This window comes from Hippocampus comes, unplaced genomic scaffold (assembly GCF_001891065.2).
Source record: "Hippocampus comes isolate QL1 unplaced genomic scaffold, H_comes_QL1_v1.1 scaffold68, whole genome shotgun sequence".
Lineage (NCBI taxonomy): Eukaryota > Metazoa > Chordata > Actinopteri > Syngnathiformes > Syngnathidae > Hippocampus > Hippocampus comes.
The window spans coordinates 2,837,246-2,857,199 of NW_017805625.1; the positions used below are offsets into that span (position 1 = coordinate 2,837,246).

Sequence of the window (19,954 nt, forward strand, 5' to 3'; positions counted from 1 at the left end):
ACTTAACTGAATATAGTGCCTGTTCGCAAATTCCCCAGCAAACCCCCTCACCCCCCACCCCCAAAGGCTGGAGCAGCACAGGCATGGCATCAGTCCAATATGACTCAATGCTATGATCTTCCAGTCATGACACAAATTGCATTTCGGTCAATGTTCTTGTCTTTGGTTTCTGTCAAGTGCTCCCTCCTGTAATTGAAGCACCTTTTTTTTCAATTAACTTGGAATCTACTGACAATATTAAAAAAAGAAAAAACGTTTGGCGCAAATCATTTCCTTTGTCAGCATTAACTTAAGTTGCAATTGAGAGAAGTTGAGGGAAAGACGGAGGGAACAATTACTCCCTCCCACTCCGACACCCATCTTTAAAATGTACTGGGAAGTCCTTGATGCCATGATGAAAAGTGGCGCCTGTAATGCCCCAAGGCAGTTCATGATTGAGGGGTTAGGTGATGGGAAACGGATGCTTCGGGGCTGCTGAGCTCTGTAGAAATCTGTCTGACGGCGAACAGGCTGCCCCACAGGATCGTCGACTCCTTGATCAGAATCAAAAAGAAACTGTTTGAACAAGGCTTTGTGGAGCTGACATCCCCCACAGTGCCTGTGTGGCTGCTCATTAAGAAAAAAACCTGGCTACGTTCTTCATCCTGGTTGAGAAAGGGAAGCAGACGGACTCCTGTACGGCAAATAGGCTCGTGAATTTCTCTGCAGAACACAAAAAATGCAACGGGCAGCCAGTCATGAAGAAAGCTTGGTGGGTTATCGCTTTTAGTCCATGTTGGTCACGCTGTGCTATGCAGATTTTCATTCCGATTGCTTGGTGACTGGTTCCGTTCAAAATCCATTTTGTGCCGTAAATCAGTTGGCATCATCTGAAGCTTCTACGTTAGTCAGACACTTTTTGCCTTAACAGACCCTAATCATCCGATCAGTCTCACTTTCCCAAAAAATATTAAAGTAACCAAATCGCGTCACTGGAAGTTGTTGGCGCTCAGCAGTCTGCAATTGCAACTTGCGATCAGAGCTCTTGCGATGCCACCTTATTGTTATCAGGCAAAGTGCATTTCGTGTACAATTCACCGATGGCACTCGCAAAGAAAGGCAATCTGGACAGCCGAGGGAAGCATTTCAAAACGGTAAGCGTGAGCTACAATCGTTAACAGGCTGCAAAAGTATCGTCGCATGCCTCGCGTCAGGTCTCCCACTAAGGCAGGCAGTGATATCCTTTTCACATGCTCAAAAACTTGTTACTGTTTCGTTCATCTTAGGGGCTGTTATGGCTGTTGCTCATCATGGCACGTGTGTGTAAGTGCGTAGAGTAGATCTTCGATCAAAAAAGTTTGGGCACCCCTGTTCCACGGTGTCCTTGATGAACGCAACACAGTCAGCAGAAAAGAAAACGAATGGACGGATCAAAAGGGGGGAACCTGTCGTAGAGCCTTACGTTTCTAAATGGCTTTGCACTTCAAATTACTTAGTCTTGCCTGTATGTGAATGTTCAGCGACATGACAGAAAGTTGTGTGATCTTCCAACATTGATTGTCTCCTAAAAGTGAGTTAAAGTCAATTTCCTCTTCCTGCAGGTAACGATCGATCACTCGTTTCTCACTGAGCCGGACCTTCTGTTAAGAAAACAAATTTCTGCCCTTGCGGATTCCATTTGACTTCTCAATCTGCGAGGCAGCTTCAAACGCGCCGCACTAAGTACACAAATACAAGGATGTCATTTGGAATGAGCTCTTTTATTTGGTTACTCCGCACCTTGCAGTCATCCGCTTGGGAACGAGCAGACAGATGGGAAATCCGTGGAACGTTCTACTCATTCACACATCACGCAAGGCTTAAAACACTCCGAGGTAGCTGTTTTAGCAAATGAAATTGTTTTTTTTTTCCCCTCCAAAACAAATGAGATGGCTTAGCATCATTGATTGCAAACAAAGCGTACAATTGGCTGACGTTGTCACGACGCTGATTGCCGAAGGTGTCATTTGCTCCCCACCGAGTGTTAGTGGGATTGGAAGCGATAAGAGTCTGAGTCTGTGCTGAATGCGTGCAAGTCCTCCATTTTCGCATTTTTTTTCTCTCAACACTGCTGTCCTCCCCTGGCTTGTTTCATGTTCCACATCAACGTGTTTCCTCTGATAGGCAAGCAGTGGGCAAATGGAAGGGCGGCAAATCAAATATTAACGACAATCTGAATAATAAAATGGACACGAGTGACAGTGTTCCGATTAGCTGAGTTTCTGCCTCAGAGTGCCTCGTCGTCGCGGATGAAACCTAAACTCTGACAAAGATGGGCAGTGATATCTTTTGATGCAGCGCGTGCTTTGTTTGAGAGCATGATGGATACTGAGTCACTTTCTCCTCCCGAATAGAAGCTGAACTCACAAACAGGCACACGTTGAAGTCCATTCCCTTACTTTCATGGTGCGGCTGCAAAGACTTTCCGAGTACAATTTGATTAATGGTGCACTTTCGCTGGTAGTTGGAATAAAGTTAAATGAGGTCATGAATGGCTGAGGCATTGCAGAATCAGCGGTGCGTCGCACCCTCCATGTGTGCTGTGTGTGTGTGTGTGTGTGCGTGTGAAAGTATTATCATCTATTATTTCCCTCATATGATGAGGTTCGTAATTTAGTCGGACCCTCAGTAGTGGTTTTATTATAGGTAGACAATCAGTGCAATGAATGAGTACAATATCAGTTCACATCTAGTGTGAGATGGGGTTTTTACGCGAGGCTTTTATGTTCTTCGTAGATCGTTAGCTTGGCAAAGACGCAGCAGACTGTTATTTATTTATTTTATACCTATACAGTAATTTGACCTAAAACCTCAAGACAATAAAGGCAATCTGGAGCGAAACGTGCTGTCCAGTCAGCAATACAGACAGCTTGGTTTCAACTGCAGGTCGTGGATCCACAGGACCATGATTAAAAAAAATAATAATAATACCAAAAAAAAAAAAAAACAGCTAAAAGCACTCCCCAAAAATGGATGATTCGGAAGTGGCTTTGCATGTGCACTTTATCGAAATGCTATTGAATATCTGGTGAAGGAGCTCAAACAAGAAGTCTGGAGAGGCCAACCTCCCTTTCACAAAGTACTGAAGAAAAGGAAGATATTGCCGCAACCTGGGTCTCCAATTTCTGTGTCCGTGCTTCAAATGATCTGGAAAAATGACAATTTCCAAGTTGGCGGAGTATGTGATTGACTGGTGTGCTTGATGGATGGACTTCACCTCATGTGGTGTGTGTGCTCAGGTGTGTTTGGTACTTGCTTTCCCATCGCCCCCCCAACCCCCCTCCCCTCCCCCCCGCGCCTTCCTCATCCTCTTTGAATGTAAAATTTCAATTCAGTGCTCAAAACAGAATGTTAATTTTATTTGATCGACTTCTACTACATCATATAAAGAATGGATTTTATCACCAAAACCCTGCGACTTCTATATTATATTTGTGGCTTTTGTGTAACAAAGAGCTAAAAAAAAAAAAAAATCTATTTTCTAATGTCATGGAAAGACTTAATTGTCTACTTCTTGACTTCTTCTTTTTTTAAGTCAAGTCAGAGGTCGTTTCTGTGGACCGATTTTCAGGGAAGGTTTGATGTTCTCAATTGCACTGTTGAATCAATGAGATACTGTTTGGGTTCTTTTTTTTTTTTTTTTTTTTAACCGTGGCTCTTTGCCAAAGTGCACTTCTGGACAACATCCAGCACAATCTCACTTTCAACTGGTTATCTCGAGTGCTCCTTGTCTGTGAACGGAAGCTTGACTTTGAACATCTGACTGTGAATAGCTGTCATCAAACTGTCACACTAATGCTCCGATACAAGGGAATAAAAGTCATTTAAAATATATATATATAACATGTTTCTGAGGACTGTAGACTTTTTTAAAAAATTACCACTGGTGAGGTAATCAGGTTAATTCACTTCTTTGTCATAGCACATGTTTCAATGTCACTTGTTGCTAGGCAGGATTCACAGGGATCAACCCTTTGCGCCCTCAAAAAGAACGCCGCTTATTTTCATTGGCTTCGCATCGTTACCGTCTGGCCTTTCCATGTTGACCTCGAAGTAACCGCAGAGGCTTGACCGAAAAAGTATGTTAGACATCAATAATGTAGGCAAAGCCAACAAACAACCCAATTATTCCTCGTGCTGCTTTAATGCCAGAGGTTCAAAAACTAATGTATGTATGCAGAGTCTTTGAAGCGTTGCGCTAATGGATGGGCCGGTTCTATTATACATGCACCATTTAACTGACTCCATCCTCAGTGACACTCATACATGAGGTCTTTTCTTTCGCTCACCCTCAGTTATTGCAAGGTGAGCTCTTTAACGTTACGGTTCCGGCACCACCTTCCAGATACATTTATGAGATGAATATTCCATTTCATTGTTTTTGGTCATTTGAAGAAGCACCATCATCTGGCGTGACATCCTCAAGAGATCTCTCCTCCCAGAACTGGAGTCTTGCTTTTTGCTGTGGCAAATCGATAGTGAGGTTCAAATTAGATTTGCGTTCAATAATTTTCCATCTCGTCTTTCTAATAGCTCTGAGATGAGGCATCTAATAGTGAAATAAGAATGTCTAGATACAGCTAAGGACAGACAGTCATTTAAGATGGACTGTTATGGGATGGCAGCCCGTTGGTCCAGTGGTTAGCGCATTGACCTCACAGTGCAGAGGTCGTGGGTTCAATCCCGGCTCCGGCCTTCCTGTGTGGAGTTTGCATGTTCTCCATGTGCCTGCGTGGGTTTTCTCCGGGTACTCCGGTTTCCTCCCACATTCCAAAAACATGCATGGCAAGATGATTGAACACTCTAAATTGTCCTTAGGTGCGAGTGTGAGTGCAGATGGTTGTTTGTCTCTGTGTGCCCTGCAATTGGCTTGCAACCGGTTCAGGGTGTCCGCCGCCTACTGCCCAAAGACAGCTGGGATGGGCTCCAGTACCCCCCACAACCCTTGTGATGTGTGATGTCATGGGATGGCCGTGATGATCATGATATGCAAAAATATGGCTATAAAAATTACCGGTCGCCAAAAAATGCAAAAATATTTTGGATTAAATATTGTAGATTAAATGCTGACTAGAACCAATGAAGATTTCCTCTCTTCATATCATTTGTGGCATGAATATTTCATTACCAAATAGTACATCAGTACACGGTTGAGCATCTTGAAGTTCCTTGTCAAGCGTGCATCCATTATTTCGCAAAGCATAGCCTCTTTTATACTTTTTGATTGTTGGATTTCACAACCTTCAGACACATCTGGTGAAATCCGCACGAGCTCGTTTCAAGGCTCTACCTCCTGGCCAGTGGCTGATGATGTTTTTTGTCGAGTGGGTGTTTACATTGAATTCTTGGTGCCAAAAAGCACTCACAGCTTCTCACATCACTTGACAGGGATTTTTTTTTTCCTCCATGCCTGAACGTTGATGGAGGTCTTTCAATGTGTGGCGTAAATGTCTCCTCCGAGTTGACTTTGTACCTCTGCACACAGCTGGAGAGCACTTTGTTCAGCGCCTGTAAACCAGAAGGAAGCCGAGTCGTGTTCATGGTTCCCCCCTTTTGGGTGCATCACATTAGAAGTCATAGGTGCAGTCTCATAAAATGTTTTAAATTTCCACCCAAAAAAACTGATAGGGAGTCATTTCAACGTTCCTTGTCTTCTTTGCAAAAGAATAATCCAAGTCACAGCAAATGATAACAGTGAATGTGCTCGAAGAAATACGGCGCATGACATATTTTGACCCTCTCGAGAGATTTGGTGTTTAATGCATCCCTGTAAAACTACCACGGTAAAGAAGTATATATATTGAGGAAATTGAACGTTACATTTTTAAATGTGATCTTTCAAAATGAATGTTTAAGCACGTTTCAACAAATGTTGTGGGTGAGCGTTGTAAAACGTCGGCTCTACGGCGCAATTATGTTAACAAAACTCCCACAGATTGACTCATTATTACGTTCTTATCCTCCACGTCCTTGAGATGGAGCTCCTGCTGTTACAGTCCCGCCTTCTGTGATATTTCCAAACTAATAGGACACTCGCCGCTTACCGTGACACGCAAATGATTAACAAGGTCATTCATCAACTTGTAAAATATCAGCAGCAACCTTAATAATCCTCAGATGAGACACACACAAAAATTTGATGGCCTGCTGTTTCCAACCAAATGCCACATATTGAATAGAAACCACAAAATGATTGCGCTGTTATGCTTTCAAAGCACCATTGGGGAGGGCGGTGGAGGGGAGGGGTGGTGGGTGGGCTTTAGTGGGCATGTATAACTCGGCTGGGGTAATCAACACAACACAGATGACAATTCTTTTTAGGAGAGAACAAACGGGAGTGGAGGTAACAATAGAAACCATTTTTAAGAATATCTACACTGGCACAGGCAACAAATGTTTGTCGCCAGCGAGTGCACGAACAACATTTAAGGCGAGAGGACCCAGCGGTACAGACAGCCGCTTTGTAGAGCAAAATAGACTTCCACAGCCCAATTCGTTTTTCTGAGCAGAACCAAGTTTTAATAAGGCTGTTAAAAGTTTTTGGAGTACGTTTTCAGCAAGTCGCACAATGTATGGTCTGGCACATATTTAATGGGAATATTTGTGACAGTAAACTCGCCAATGAATTATTAAGGAGATGAACATTATTAGTCTCCCGGCCGCTCTGCAATGTTGGCGGCCAACAACTCTGATTTCCGAGGCCCACAGTACTTTTAAGAGCCAACTAAAATGTCAAAGATGGATTTGCAAATAAATTGAATGATGCGGCCTGCAGGCTATTTTGGTCTCTTGCATCACTGAAATCATTTGGCTTTTAACTTTGGTAAATCATGATATTGCGCACAGTTTTGACTGTATGTTGTCCAATATTACTGCGCTCACATTATTTCTCCCCCAAATCTGGAAAGTATTGTGAATTCTGTATCGCGGGTAATGTAATTAGTACAATTTATAAATGAATAAATAAGCACAAATACGGTATGGATGGTATATTTAGGATATGGCGTATATTGCAGATAACAGACCATACTTTCTGCTTCTTACATTTTTCTTTTTGTTTGATAATCATTTGATCTGGGCCATTTAAAAACATGCAAATGAACACATGCAGATCACGACCTCAATTTGCATGAGATAACAGTGCAAGCCTCGTTTGATGTTAAATGTTCAATGTGGCACTCATTGTCTTTTGGCTCATGAGTGATCAGACTCGTGTTTGTTCATCTTCCATTTAGGAATGAGCCGGGGAGAGAGAGAGAGAGAGAAATATTCCAATATATATATATTTTCTTTTTAAGTTGGGCCACTTTTCCAACGACTTATCAGACTCTTTATTAGGTACCTGTCAGAGTCATATTTCTTCATTATTCTGTGAAACTGTATTTGTGTTATGGTGGTTGGATTTCGTTGGTGTATTTCTAATATGCAGCGCTGCTTTCAAGTACCTGTACTTTGTGGCGTATGCTTTTTTTCTGATGGTATTCTACAGGTTTACCAACTGTTGTGGCCGGTGAGCGTTTTCTCCAATGCATAGCAGCGAGCTATATTGCTACGTTCAGCCAGAGAGTGACATATGTTCCCGTAAATGCTAGATACAGAGGTGACCTTGGCACAGCACAACTGCCAAAGCCACAAAATATGAATTCAATGTTGCCGAGCATGAATGATGCTCTAATTAATTGTTGTCACTGATCATAAAATCTTTCGGCTATCCTACCACAGCGGGATCCCGGGGAAGAAATGCGGCACCATCATCCTGTCTGCAGAGGAGCTGAGCAACTGCAGAGTAAGTAAACCATCATTATTATCATAATTGACCCTTTGCAGAAGTTGCTTGAAATGCTATTCATACCGCAGAATATCGATCACGGATTTACTAAACACTGCCAGATTTCACATTTCGTGAGTACATTTGGGAGTAAAATGAGACGACAACATCAATACAGGCGTACGGCATATACATCTTTTTCGGTGGTCTTTTTCGAATGTAAAATATGAGCCTTGGCTCAGTAAAGGATGGGAAAACACTGCTCTCAAGACAAAAAAAAACAAAAATTATGCTTGACATCAAATTGTGAAACCCTTTTTATGGTTAAATAGATACAACGATATATCAACTTCAACCAGCAGCAATCCCAGCAATTTCTTTGGTCCCTGAGGGGAGGTAACGTGGCAAGAGCCAGAGTGATCACATGAATCACTCAAAGGAGTTCTCCACACCATCAATCTGGGACTGCTCCAATGTGATCTGCTGGGGAAAGGCGGGACATTTTGGACAATACTTTGACTTGATTGGGCGAAGCAGAAACTTGTGCACGCCTACCAAACTTTTGTTTTGCTGGCCCTTGTCGAATGAGCCACGACTGACCCCGCCCTCCTTTAAATGTGGAGTGTCCCAATGCACACACCGTTTTTGTTTTACCATGATGACCGGCGGCAGAATGAGGTGATGGCCAGTAGCTACTTGTACGCATTTACGGGAGCACTCAGTCAGATGGGGAAATATGTGTGTGTGTGTGTGTGTGTGTGTGTGCGTGTGTGTGTGTGTGTGTGTGTGTGTGTGTGGTGGGGGGGTGGGGGGGGGCAAGAAACGCAGCGACCCTATTTTCACCGCTGGATTCACATTACAGACATTGCCAAATACCCCACCCATTGATATCAAGTTATTTTATCTCCCAACCCATATATGGTTGCGTGTTTATGCTGGCGGCTAGTTCTGACCCGTTCACCCCTCTCACAACACAGCAGACAGGACATCTGTTGTCACCCAGTGGAGTGGCACATTGTTGAATGAAATGGCCCGGCGACATGATGAGGTGAATGCTGATCATTCTCTCGACTAAGCCTGCGGTCTGAAGCTGGAGATGTGCTCCACTGAACTCACCGCACACACATTAGAGCAGGATATTGGAAAGCAAGAGAGTGAAACTGAACAAATTGTGCAAAGACAGAGGCAGGGAGGCAATGAAAGGGAGAGTGGGGGGGGGGCAGATGTGCAATATTGAAAACCAAAGCAAATGTGCAATTAAAAGATGAAAAATTACAGCGGCCGCGTGTGTGTGTGTGTGTGTGTGTGTGTGTGTGTGTGTGTGTGTGTGTGTGTGTGTGTGTGTGTGCGCACATTAGTCTCACAAAGGATGAAACAAACACAGTGAAGTGAATCGATATAGGATTATTTCACACCCTGCAGGTACCAACTCGTACCTCCAAAATCAGCTTGGATAATGACAGTGTGAGACCGAGATTTGCTTAATTAAAACGCAGCCCAGCCTGACCTTGTCCCCATACAGAGCACACGTACACACACTCAAGCAGAAACACTCACTTTTTGCAAACGTTATCCTTTAATTGAATCCCTCGTTGCAATGCGAAACTATTTTCATCCTTTAGTGCATTTGGATCATCTACTTCATTCCCCTCCCTCCCGCCATAGTGGAGTACATTTGATAATCTGGTACCAACCAGCCAGAGACCATTCAGTACAAAGCAAACTCTGTCGTGGTTCATTTTGTGAGAAAGCCATCTGACCATGACCCAAACGGCAAATGTTCAAATCATTTGTAAGGCCAACTTTAAATTCACAGCTCAAACTCTTTTCAGGTGATTATTTCAGTTCACCACAAAAGGCTGACAAGGGGTTCCAACCGTGGAAAAAAGAAGCTTAAGTAAAAACGTTTCATTTGTTTCATTTGTTTGTACCTTTCATTTGTTTTCTTATCCAATTTTCTTGCCCACTGATTATTCTGCAGACAAGCGAGTGCAGCCTGAAAGCACTTTGCGTATTTCGATGCAGCTTGATATGGATCACACCAAATATGATTAAAAATATAATCTGAGAGAATTAATAGAAATGATGAGGTCGTTTGAGTGGGAGGGCGACTTGCTGATGGACAGGACACACTCACACACAGGGTTTAAATATTGATAGTTGATTGCCTCCACATTAACCGATGCCGTTGATCTTCCATCTGAGCAAGAATGCAAGTGTGTGCTACAGAACATTAATGAGGCAGGAGCAGATGCATATTTAATATCCCCAACACTGTTCATCGCCATAAATATTTTCATGCGCCTATTACCGCAGTAGCACTTCCCTTTGTATGTGTGTCCTTTTACTCTGGCTGAATGAGGGCAGCAGCAGCAGCAACACCGTTGTAATGCTCGGGAAGACGAATGGGGAAGCCGAGAACAGTGTCTTTAATGTGCTGGGAAGAAGAAGAAGAAGAAGAAGCAGGTCTTGCTTTTGTTTTGCCACTTGCTTCTGGATTAATCTATCGGAATATGACACGGGTTTGCAAGTTGCCCCCAAGACAAGAGAAAGAATAAAGTTTTCTGAGAATACGTGTACTTTAAAATGCATGAATTGATAAGAGGGTTTCCTTTGTCCTTTCAAAAAGGCATGGTATTGTGTTATATAAAAGGTAAAACATGTTTTAAATGGCTGATAAAATCATCTATGGGTACTGCCGCGGGGGTGAGAATTTTGTTCTTCCTCAGCTAAAAGGTTGGAACATAAACTAACACGCTAGGTGGCTTGTTTCACACAAAATATTCAAGGAAAGAGAGAATAGAAACTGGTTGGAAAAAGAGAACCACTCCACTTTCTATGACAGACTTAAACAACGTGGGATGCTTGTTGTCACACATCTTTTAAGAGTACCTCATGTTCATGTCCTGCGCAAGTCCTGCGTTAAGTTTCATCTAACTCTGTGCATGGGTGGGGTTTTCATTTTTTTGGTAGTTTTTTTCCATGACGGGCACCGTTAGAAGTGGACGTTTGCGCCATTGTGGGAGTGAACACAGACGACTTGATTCGGCTTGAATCGGCTGCCCTCATCCCATTTAAATTCAGCGCAGAAGAGGTTTCCGATCTGAATAAGATTCACATGGTCACGCAAGCACTCGCTAGCTTCTGGTACAGATAAATGAATGGATGGATGGATAGATGAAAAAAATTAAATGGTTTTAGGGTTCCCACGGTTTGCTCTGAAGCTTAGAGTACAAGGTAGGATCTGAGAAAAATACCCAAAAAGCCCTGTCGATGCCATTTTTAATCGTATTGTAAATTCCTGAAATGTCTATACTACGACATACATCAAAATGCTTTTGAGTCAGCGGTAGCTGTCACCTCCTGTCAGCCTTCGAGGCTCTTAGCCTGTAGAGTTCCATCCCCATGAGAAACACAGTGAGCAACTCCTGCTGTAATTATGCAGGCATATACAGTACATACAGTATCGCTATCTCCGAGGAAAGATGAAACGGCATTGAGTGCATGAGTATGAATAATTTTCAAACATATAAACACCTTTCAGTATAATGCGCCTCATTTTTCGATCATCTTGCATGTAGCACGATACACAGCTGTTCATGTGTCTTACAGTGAAGAGCATGTGAGATGAATGTGTACCGAGATGAAATGGAATGATCTCTGCAAAACGCCAGTGTCAAATGTGGCAGATGTGCAGTAGGTACTGTATATACCCCCAGGGTGAAGGAAAGCAGGCAGATGAAGTTCCTCTCGTTACTGGAGTGGTTCATGCTTGCTGCAAAGTGCCTGGCTGGAAGTGATGATAAAAAAAAAAAAAAAAAAAAAATTTAAAAAACGCAAGCAGGAGGTCACTGTGGGGGGAAAACGGAACCAGGAATCTGAGCGGGCAGAAACACTCGCATAAAATCTGTCACATTTGGAACCTCGCATCCATCCCTTAACTGATATGCCACCCGGCACACCGGCTGACACGAGGTGCAAGCTGTGACATTAAAAAGCTATCAAGCTATCATTAGTAGAGCGCTGGCTGCCTGGTGTACGACCTCAGGCGATGATGACAACAACAGCAATTTATTGTGAAAGTGTGCGAAAGTACTGTAATGAACACTGTATCGCGTAGATTAGCCGCAGCGTGCATCCAAGCGTTAGTCAGGCCTCTTTTTCTGCACACAATAAGAGACAGCCACTGGGAGGGGAACATTAAGAAAGTACCTCAAGCCTTAAAGGCTTGCCAATGATTTATATTTGGACATGCTCTAAGCCCTACATGATAAACTATGTGGGGGGTGCACAATAAGGCAGAGGGAAAGAAAAAGTTTTCAGCATGAATTAATCTCTCAGCAGCACTTTTGCCTCATATATGGTCACGGTAATATTGTTCCTTTTTCTTGTCGATGTCAATTGAGAACTTAGTTTTAATCATCCAATTAATTTATTCATCAGAGGAGCCGTGCTGTTGTCATGTCTTTCACCAAATGAGAAGCACGGTCAGCTGTCTTACCTGAATCGATAAAATAAAATAAGTTCAGCTTCATAGATACCTTATATGGTGAACTAAGTAAAAAAAAAAGATGTAATTCGTAACATGGTGACCAAAGAACATCTCCTGTTTGACTGCAAGGGCCATTTTCACATGGAATTACTTGTAACAATCCAAAAATATCATTATTTTGACATTTTCATTTCTCAACTCATTGATTTTTACTGCGTAATAGCTTTGCAGTTGTTGTTGTAAATTGTCACTCTAATATAATGTTGTGTGAATGCATGCGGCGTGCAAAATCCACACAACATAATCCACCTCCACCGGAATACAATTTTTAATGGTACTTATCTTACGCCGCCTTACTCTGCTTATTATTCTCCCCATCTGCTCACATGCTAGGATAGCGCCACTATGCAGTTCTGTGCCAACAAGTTAGACAAGAAGGACTTCTTTGGGAAATCAGATCCGTTTATGGTTTTCTACAGAAGCAATGAAGATGGAACGTAAGTAATTGTCTCTATCTATCTATCTATCTATCAATCGATTTTATGGTATGATGAGAAAAAAAACGGTATGCTATGTACAAGAAGAATCCCAGTGCTAATTTTAGCTAGCTAACAGCGGCCGCTACTACAACAAGATCCCGGACTGTATTTCCTTTGTCATATTTCACCAACTTGTTTCCACAGTGAATTTGTCTTAGCCCAAGACTTTTAAAAAAGGAGAGGGCGAGCAGGTTGGAAGATTTGGAAGCGTTGAACAGTTAATGTCAGTCAGAAAAACAATAAAAGCTGAAGGGCAACCCTGCGGCACTCTGGAAGTGAATTACCGCGCGTCTCCAGCAGCTAATCATAAATCCCATATTCTGTTCCACAGCAGGATTCCAACCTTCCACACTCCGATCTTAAAATCAGGTCCTTACAAATGCAACTGCTGCTGCCCCAATATGTAAACCATCTTGAAGTGAGGAGAAGATGCAGTCGAACTATAAAATCGCCCACGTGAGCGTGCATTGGACTGTATGGACACTATAGTAGGAGCTGCAGTGTTTAACGAGTCGTGCACAACTTCCTACGTACAGAGGCACTGGTCACATCAGCACCACAAACAACTTGGCTTGCATAAATGACTCCGAGAGAGCATACGCCATATAGGAGAGGTAATTCATGCAAAAAGCACACATCAAAAACCAAATTTTTCCCATCAAACAGTTCCGTGTATCCTTTAACGCCTCATTAGCACTCTTGTAGCTTTTTTGGGCCGCAAGGAAGAACATATTATGGGGCCGAGTACCTAACAGACTTACGGGGGTTTCTAATGCTTGTGGCACTTAGTGGAGCACAAGTAATCCAAATAAAAGTGACACGCCTTGTTGCTTTGTGAGAGGATGGTTTGCGGTATTTAATAGGGATTTATGCTCTGTGAAGCATTGTAGATAGCAGAAATCCAGTGGCACAGGAGGGCTTGGTTGAGAGAGTCAGACTCAGATATGACATAATTCTCCGGGGTCTGTAAAACAATATAACTGGGAGACCGGCCAAGAAATAAACAAAGCCGGCCGGACACAGCCCCTATTTAAAGTGTCCCCGCATTGGAGCCTCTGTCCTTTCCGTTGCACACTCCTCCTCCCCTTATTTGCATATTTATCTCTCACGTCTGCATAAAGGGAATTAATGAGCAAATTCTTTTCACTGCCACTTTAACTCTTGCCTCCTCCTCTACACTCTTTCTGTCTAGCTTTACGATCTGCCATAAAACAGAGGTGGTGAAGAACACGTTAAACCCGGTGTGGCAGCCATTTACTATTCCTGTCCGAGCACTCTGCAATGGCGACTATGACAGGTAAGCCTGGGCAACAAAGCTGCCTGCTGTCTCTTGCACTACTCCTCTCGATTTTCGACATAGTCAGGCAAGTCAGATGACCTGCCTGCACACACACACACACACACACACACACACACACACACACACACACACACACACACACACACACACACACCTTGATAACCCCATCCACATCATGTAACCTCATTGATTCCCGCTGGAGTAATCTATCGATGACCTCCACGGCCCCCGATCAGTATACCTCCAACATTGTCCACTGTACTGATGGCAGCTATTACTGAACAACAAGCATCAAACGTAAGGATGCTTGTAACCAGCAAGAATCAATCTCGTCTTAACATGTTGCACTGTAAAGTTTTTTTTGTTTGTTTTTTTTGTCACAGTCACACTATTGTACTGTACAGTAGCTACATTCGTACATTACTACTCAGTATTGATTCTTACTTGAAAGCACACAATGAGTGCCATCGTGTAACCACTAATTAAATTTAATTTAATTCATTTAAAGGATTTTATTTTCATCCCCCGTTGAAGGATAGCATGAGGCGAGGTCTAAATCTGTGGAGGGGCGGACTGGACTGAGTTTTGTTATTGTTACATATGCACGCAGCTGGGCGCGGTTAAAAATGAGCATTTTGCGCCGTTGTGGGCGTGAACACAACTGAAATGATCCAGCGAGAATAGAAGAGGCTTTCAAATCAGCAAACAATAGGCACAATCCTTGACATGGCGGGAACAGAAACTGATTTTCTGGACTCCATGGAGGAATTTAAAGTGTGCAAAGTACCTTTGTAGGGAACTGCAAGCAGACCTCCATGGACAGATGGTATAAAGTTTGCCAGGGAGAGCACAGATCTGTGAAGTGGGCTCTTAGAGACCGTTTTCCACCCTGATCGTTCATTTCTGTTTGTGTCTCTATTTAGGAAACACTGATATATATATTTTTTGTATGCCAGCAATCCTTCCACTTGAGTTTGTCGAATAATATAAAAAACAAATGATTTAGTTTCATGTTTTCAGTTAAAGTTCAAGAGTGACGGGGTTGAGCAAGTTCAGTTATTTTTTTTTTTTTTGCAAAACAGTAAATGGAGGGCCTTGTCATTAGACAATACAAATGAGACGTAACATGGAATTACATTGAATTAATTTGAATGAACTAATGAATTTCCTCATTACATTGACCTTTAGCATCCGTTGGACTGCGCTGCGACAGAATCTAATGCTGCGATGGATTTCTCTTGTCTTATTTGGCATATCATTAATAAAGACACATCGTGTTATAGGGGATTTTTCACCTTGCTGAGCTGTCTGCATTTGATTTAGATATCCGTGATAGTAAGGGGAAAAAAAAGGCTAAATCAGGAAGGAGCAATATGAAATAAAAGTGACAGGCACGTTTTCTTCTCTGGACGGCAAGAAAGTTTTTGTGCGATTCTTGTTTTTGTCGTCATGCGTGTACCTCCAGTTGAACTCTAATTAAGGGGGATGCTGTGAAAATAAAGGACGTGTGCGAGATCAAACCCGTGCAGACAGAATGGATGAGAGCTGCGCATTCTTAGAGGAGGAGCTGCAACATGTAACAAAATATTGGGGGGTGGGGGGTGGGGATTGTGTATTACACATGAGCTCCAAAAGGGGTCACTAACCTGTCAGAGTCGATCATACACTTGGGAGTGAGGTGGGCATCAAAGCCGGGAACACACACACACACACACACACACACACACACACACACACACACACACACACACACACACACACACACACATCCTGTGTTCACAAACATGGAGTGAGTAATGGAATGTGACAAGTCACAAGCTGAAACAGTTGGAAACGCTGCAGGTCTTGAAATATGACCAAGGCAGCATAGAAACAGGTTATACGCTTGCTTATTTTTCCTGTTCATATTTACAGTGTGTGTTTGTGTCAACCGACGCCATGTAATGTTGCCATCAATGCGGAATTCTGAATGTGGCACCCACGAAGAAGAAGCCAATCACCAATAGCAACCAAGTGTATTTAAGACGCTCCGTGTTTCGGACATCCCAAATTCCCCCAGTGTGGGACAAATAAAGGTTATCTTATCTTATCTTATTAATATACATTTTTTTATTCAATTAAAAATGGGCGTACACGTTTTTCACAGGGCAGCGACGATTTGCTTTTAAATGCGTAGCAGATATCTAAAAATGATTGCCGAAAATGTGCAAAGACTGGGAACTATGTAGTATCCAATTGTGGAAATATAGCATGAAACTTTTTGGAGCACGGCTAAAATGGCACTCAGTGAAACGCATGGGTGGCAGGCATGACTCACCCATCCCCCAATTTATACGAACCTGAGTTGCATAGTGACGTCATTGGGCAACTTATATGCATGGTATGTCGTTTTTGTGTGCTCTTGTACATGTTCTTCATTGAGACGAAGTAACAGTCTGCTTTACGCTTCTTCCATTAGTGTTTTTAGGGCTCAAATGAAACTAAATATGTACCGCAAGTATTAAATACATTAGCCTGACTAGTATTTATATAATTAGAGTGAAAATGAGAGTGCATATTAAGAGTGTCTGGAAATATATTGGAGACGTGAAGCGGGACGGAAACGCACACTCGGCCACATTGTAGTTTCAATTTGCCTTGGCGGGCCGTTATGAATTTTGGGAAACCATATAAATGTTTAATCACCTCTACATATTACACACACAGCACACAACAAATTGATGAATAACTAGTTTTAAAATCAGAAGTCAAGAATAATGACTATCATTGTGGATTACATATGACAATTTGACATTTTGGTTCAGACTTTAGCAGGCATCATGGAACTTGACATGCTTGATTTGCTTTCGCGGGCCACATAAAACGATGTGGCGGGCCAGATCTGGCCCCCGGGCCTTGACTTTGACACCTGTGTTGTGGATGATAATGGTGATGATTATGACGATTTCTATAATATAATTATAATAGTAATAGTTATTGTTATTCGAATCTTTAATGAGATTTGACACAATTCCCCCAGGCTTTTGAGCAACAGTTCATAAATGAATGTACCTTCGTGATTTAATTAAAACCTCCCTAAAGCTCATTTCGTCCATATACAAGCACCGTGACTCCGAAGTTTTCCTTTTTCATCTGTGGCAAATATTACAAGGAGATCTTTGTAATTACAGCCGAAGAATGGTTCACTGTTAAATGTACTCCACTTTTTTTTTTTTTTTTTACTCTCTCAATCACATGTCCCTCCATTACTGGAGATGAGTCATTTCATTAAAGAAGTCTGAGAATAGCAGCAGATAACCGTGGCAGATTAGTTCTGGAGTGCATATTGTTCTGTGAGTTCAAGGGAGGCACAAAAGGATCCAAAACTCTTATGATCCATGTTTTAAATTTGAAATCACGATGAAAATAATAATAATAATGTCTCTCTTGGTCTCGAATCTGTGTAACACCGTGCGCACAAGCTTTAATTTAATTCTTGTCCACAAAGCAGTCTAATGAGAGGTTATTACCACTTTATCTCAATTTTTCGATGCCGTCTAATTTATTCCACTGTCTTTTTGCAATTGAGAGAAGAGGCATCGTGTTGCCACCACCAAAGTGACAAGCACATGCTTGAAGATAACCTCAAAGGACCAACCTGTCACCACACAGCAACCGAGGCCATATGGCAGAGAACTAGTTTGGCTTATTCTAGGCCTCGGTCCTCTGTGACAGCTTTCTTTGAATCGAGGCTGGTGGAACTTCTTACGTCAGGCAACATTGCAAGGATGAGAAGCACTGCGATGAGATCAATGGAACGTAGATATGAAGGTGCCCAAAATTTTGTTTTTTCCTCCGTCTCTTGGCTCCACAGGAACATTTCTTTCCTGCTGCACCGGTGCGACGTCGCAACTTGTTTTTCTGATGGTATTTTTTTTTCCCTGAATGACTGACTTCTCCATGTGCTACAGTTTGCAAGTTACGTATTTAAGGCAAATTTCACTTTTCTACAGTTTTTAAGGAATGCATAGTGGTAGCCCGCTGGTTGAATTAGATTTGTTCTGGGACCATTGGTTGACCATTCATTCATTTGTGTTTTGAAAAACAATTTCCATAGTGGTAAAGTATTGTGAATAAAATTGATGCCTTCCGTCAAGCTTGAGAGACTCATCATATGACTTGACTTGAATCAGAATCACGTTGCCGTTTTTTTTTTTCCGGTGTTGTGATCAACTTTCGAGGCATGTTTTTACTGAGAATTGCAGGAAGTGTACCAACCTCAACAGTCCACTGTGTAACCATCCATCCATGCATCCATGCATCCAGTATGTGTTTTGTGTATCGGTTGTCCCAATTTGGCTCACTGGTTAGCTGGGGTACGCCCAGTAATGGTCGCCAGCCACTAGCAGTGCATATCAAACCCACGACTTCTGCACTGTTAGGTCAACGCGCTAACCACCGGGTCACTGGGCTGCCTAAAATACACTCAACATGGTAAATTATAAGTCATCACAGGAATGCACACTGCACAGACCATACGATTACCGGTCTGGTATTTGTCATACTGATACCTGTGGACACTTTCTTCCACAGGATGACATTATTATCTCTCATTATATAACGCTGTTGTGTTCTGAGAGTATCATGTGTTTGCAGTAAAAAGATTCCACTTGACATGCGATGCTCTTAAACGCCTCTCCACGTTTTACACCATATATGTGGATAGTCTTTGTTAATTGATTGAAGCAGTGGTGGAAAATCCACTCAGATTGGTGGGTAAAAGCAAAATGATATACAGTGAAATGCAAACTCCACTAAAAAATTCATGATATACAGAGCAGGCATTATTGGGAATTGGAGATCTGCGGGCAAATCTACTCTGCCAATCCTTAGGGGGACAAAAACATTCTGCTTCATATCGTGTGTTGTACTGCAGTACGAGTAAAAAACATCTGCCCACAGGCAACCAAAAACGCTTGGACTGAAAATATTGTGTTGATGGATAATCTACCTTGACGAAATAAAATTGAGTAAATTCACCACACCGTTTTCTTCCAGGGTATGTTTGGTTCAGAACACTCCTTCCATCATGCAATTGGCACTTAGCTGTCGATCCCTATGCCGAACGGTTCATGTATAATTTTCTAAAACACCAAATAAAAACAGCCGTCCTCGGTTCCAACTTCCCGTCAGTTGCGTCAAAATGTGCTCCTTCTTCCACGCTACCTGTAGAGCCTCTGCACACCAGAATTGCGTCTGGGAAAACTTGTTACGTTCAGTCTGCCTGCCTGGCTCTCGTCTTGCTGGCATAAAAGTCCTCTTCAAACACAGTTGCAGGATTCAACGTGCTTGTCTGAATTCTTGCGAGAACATATGGACGGAGGAATCCAATGAAATTAGGACAGATGGCAATGCGGCTCTTGAGAAGAATTTCTGTACAAAGTGAATTTAATTGGCAAACAAAACCGTAGCAAGCTGGTTCAAGTGGGACCGTCATGTGTAAGTGGTCTCCAATACACTTTCCTCATCTTTCCAAACGACTGTTTGACGTAACTGTTGAATTCTTTCTCCAGAACAATCAAAGTGGAGGTGTATGATTGGGACAGAGACGGCGGGTGAGTGGATTGTCTCTTTCTTTGGTGCCCGTTTGTTTGTCACCCCTAATTGACTCGCACCTTTTTCCTCTTCCCAGCCATGACTTCATCGGGGACTTCACCACCAGCTACCGAGAGTTAGCCCGAGGGCAGAGTCAGTTCAATGTGTACGAGGTAATTCGTCTGTTTTTTTTCAGGTGCATCGTTAAAACCTAGATGAACACCTGAATAAATTGTCATGCTGGATGACATCAAATTTTGCAA

General features: G+C 42.5%; 1 protein-coding gene across 4 annotated transcripts in view; it reads left to right on the plus strand.

Annotated features, from left to right (window-relative positions):
- Positions 1–19,954, plus strand: part of cpne5b (copine Vb) — a 66,212-nt gene that overhangs the window by 34,283 nt on the left and 11,975 nt on the right. For all 4 annotated transcript variants that reach the window (XM_019881292.1, XM_019881290.1, XM_019881293.1 and 1 more), the window contains 5 exons: positions 7,741–7,804; positions 12,672–12,775; positions 14,010–14,114; positions 19,670–19,711; positions 19,789–19,864. In XM_019881292.1, coding sequence (XP_019736851.1) covers positions 7,741–7,804; positions 12,672–12,775; positions 14,010–14,114; positions 19,670–19,711; positions 19,789–19,864 — 391 coding nt within the window. The remainder of the gene's footprint in view (positions 1–7,740; positions 7,805–12,671; positions 12,776–14,009; positions 14,115–19,669; positions 19,712–19,788; positions 19,865–19,954) is intronic.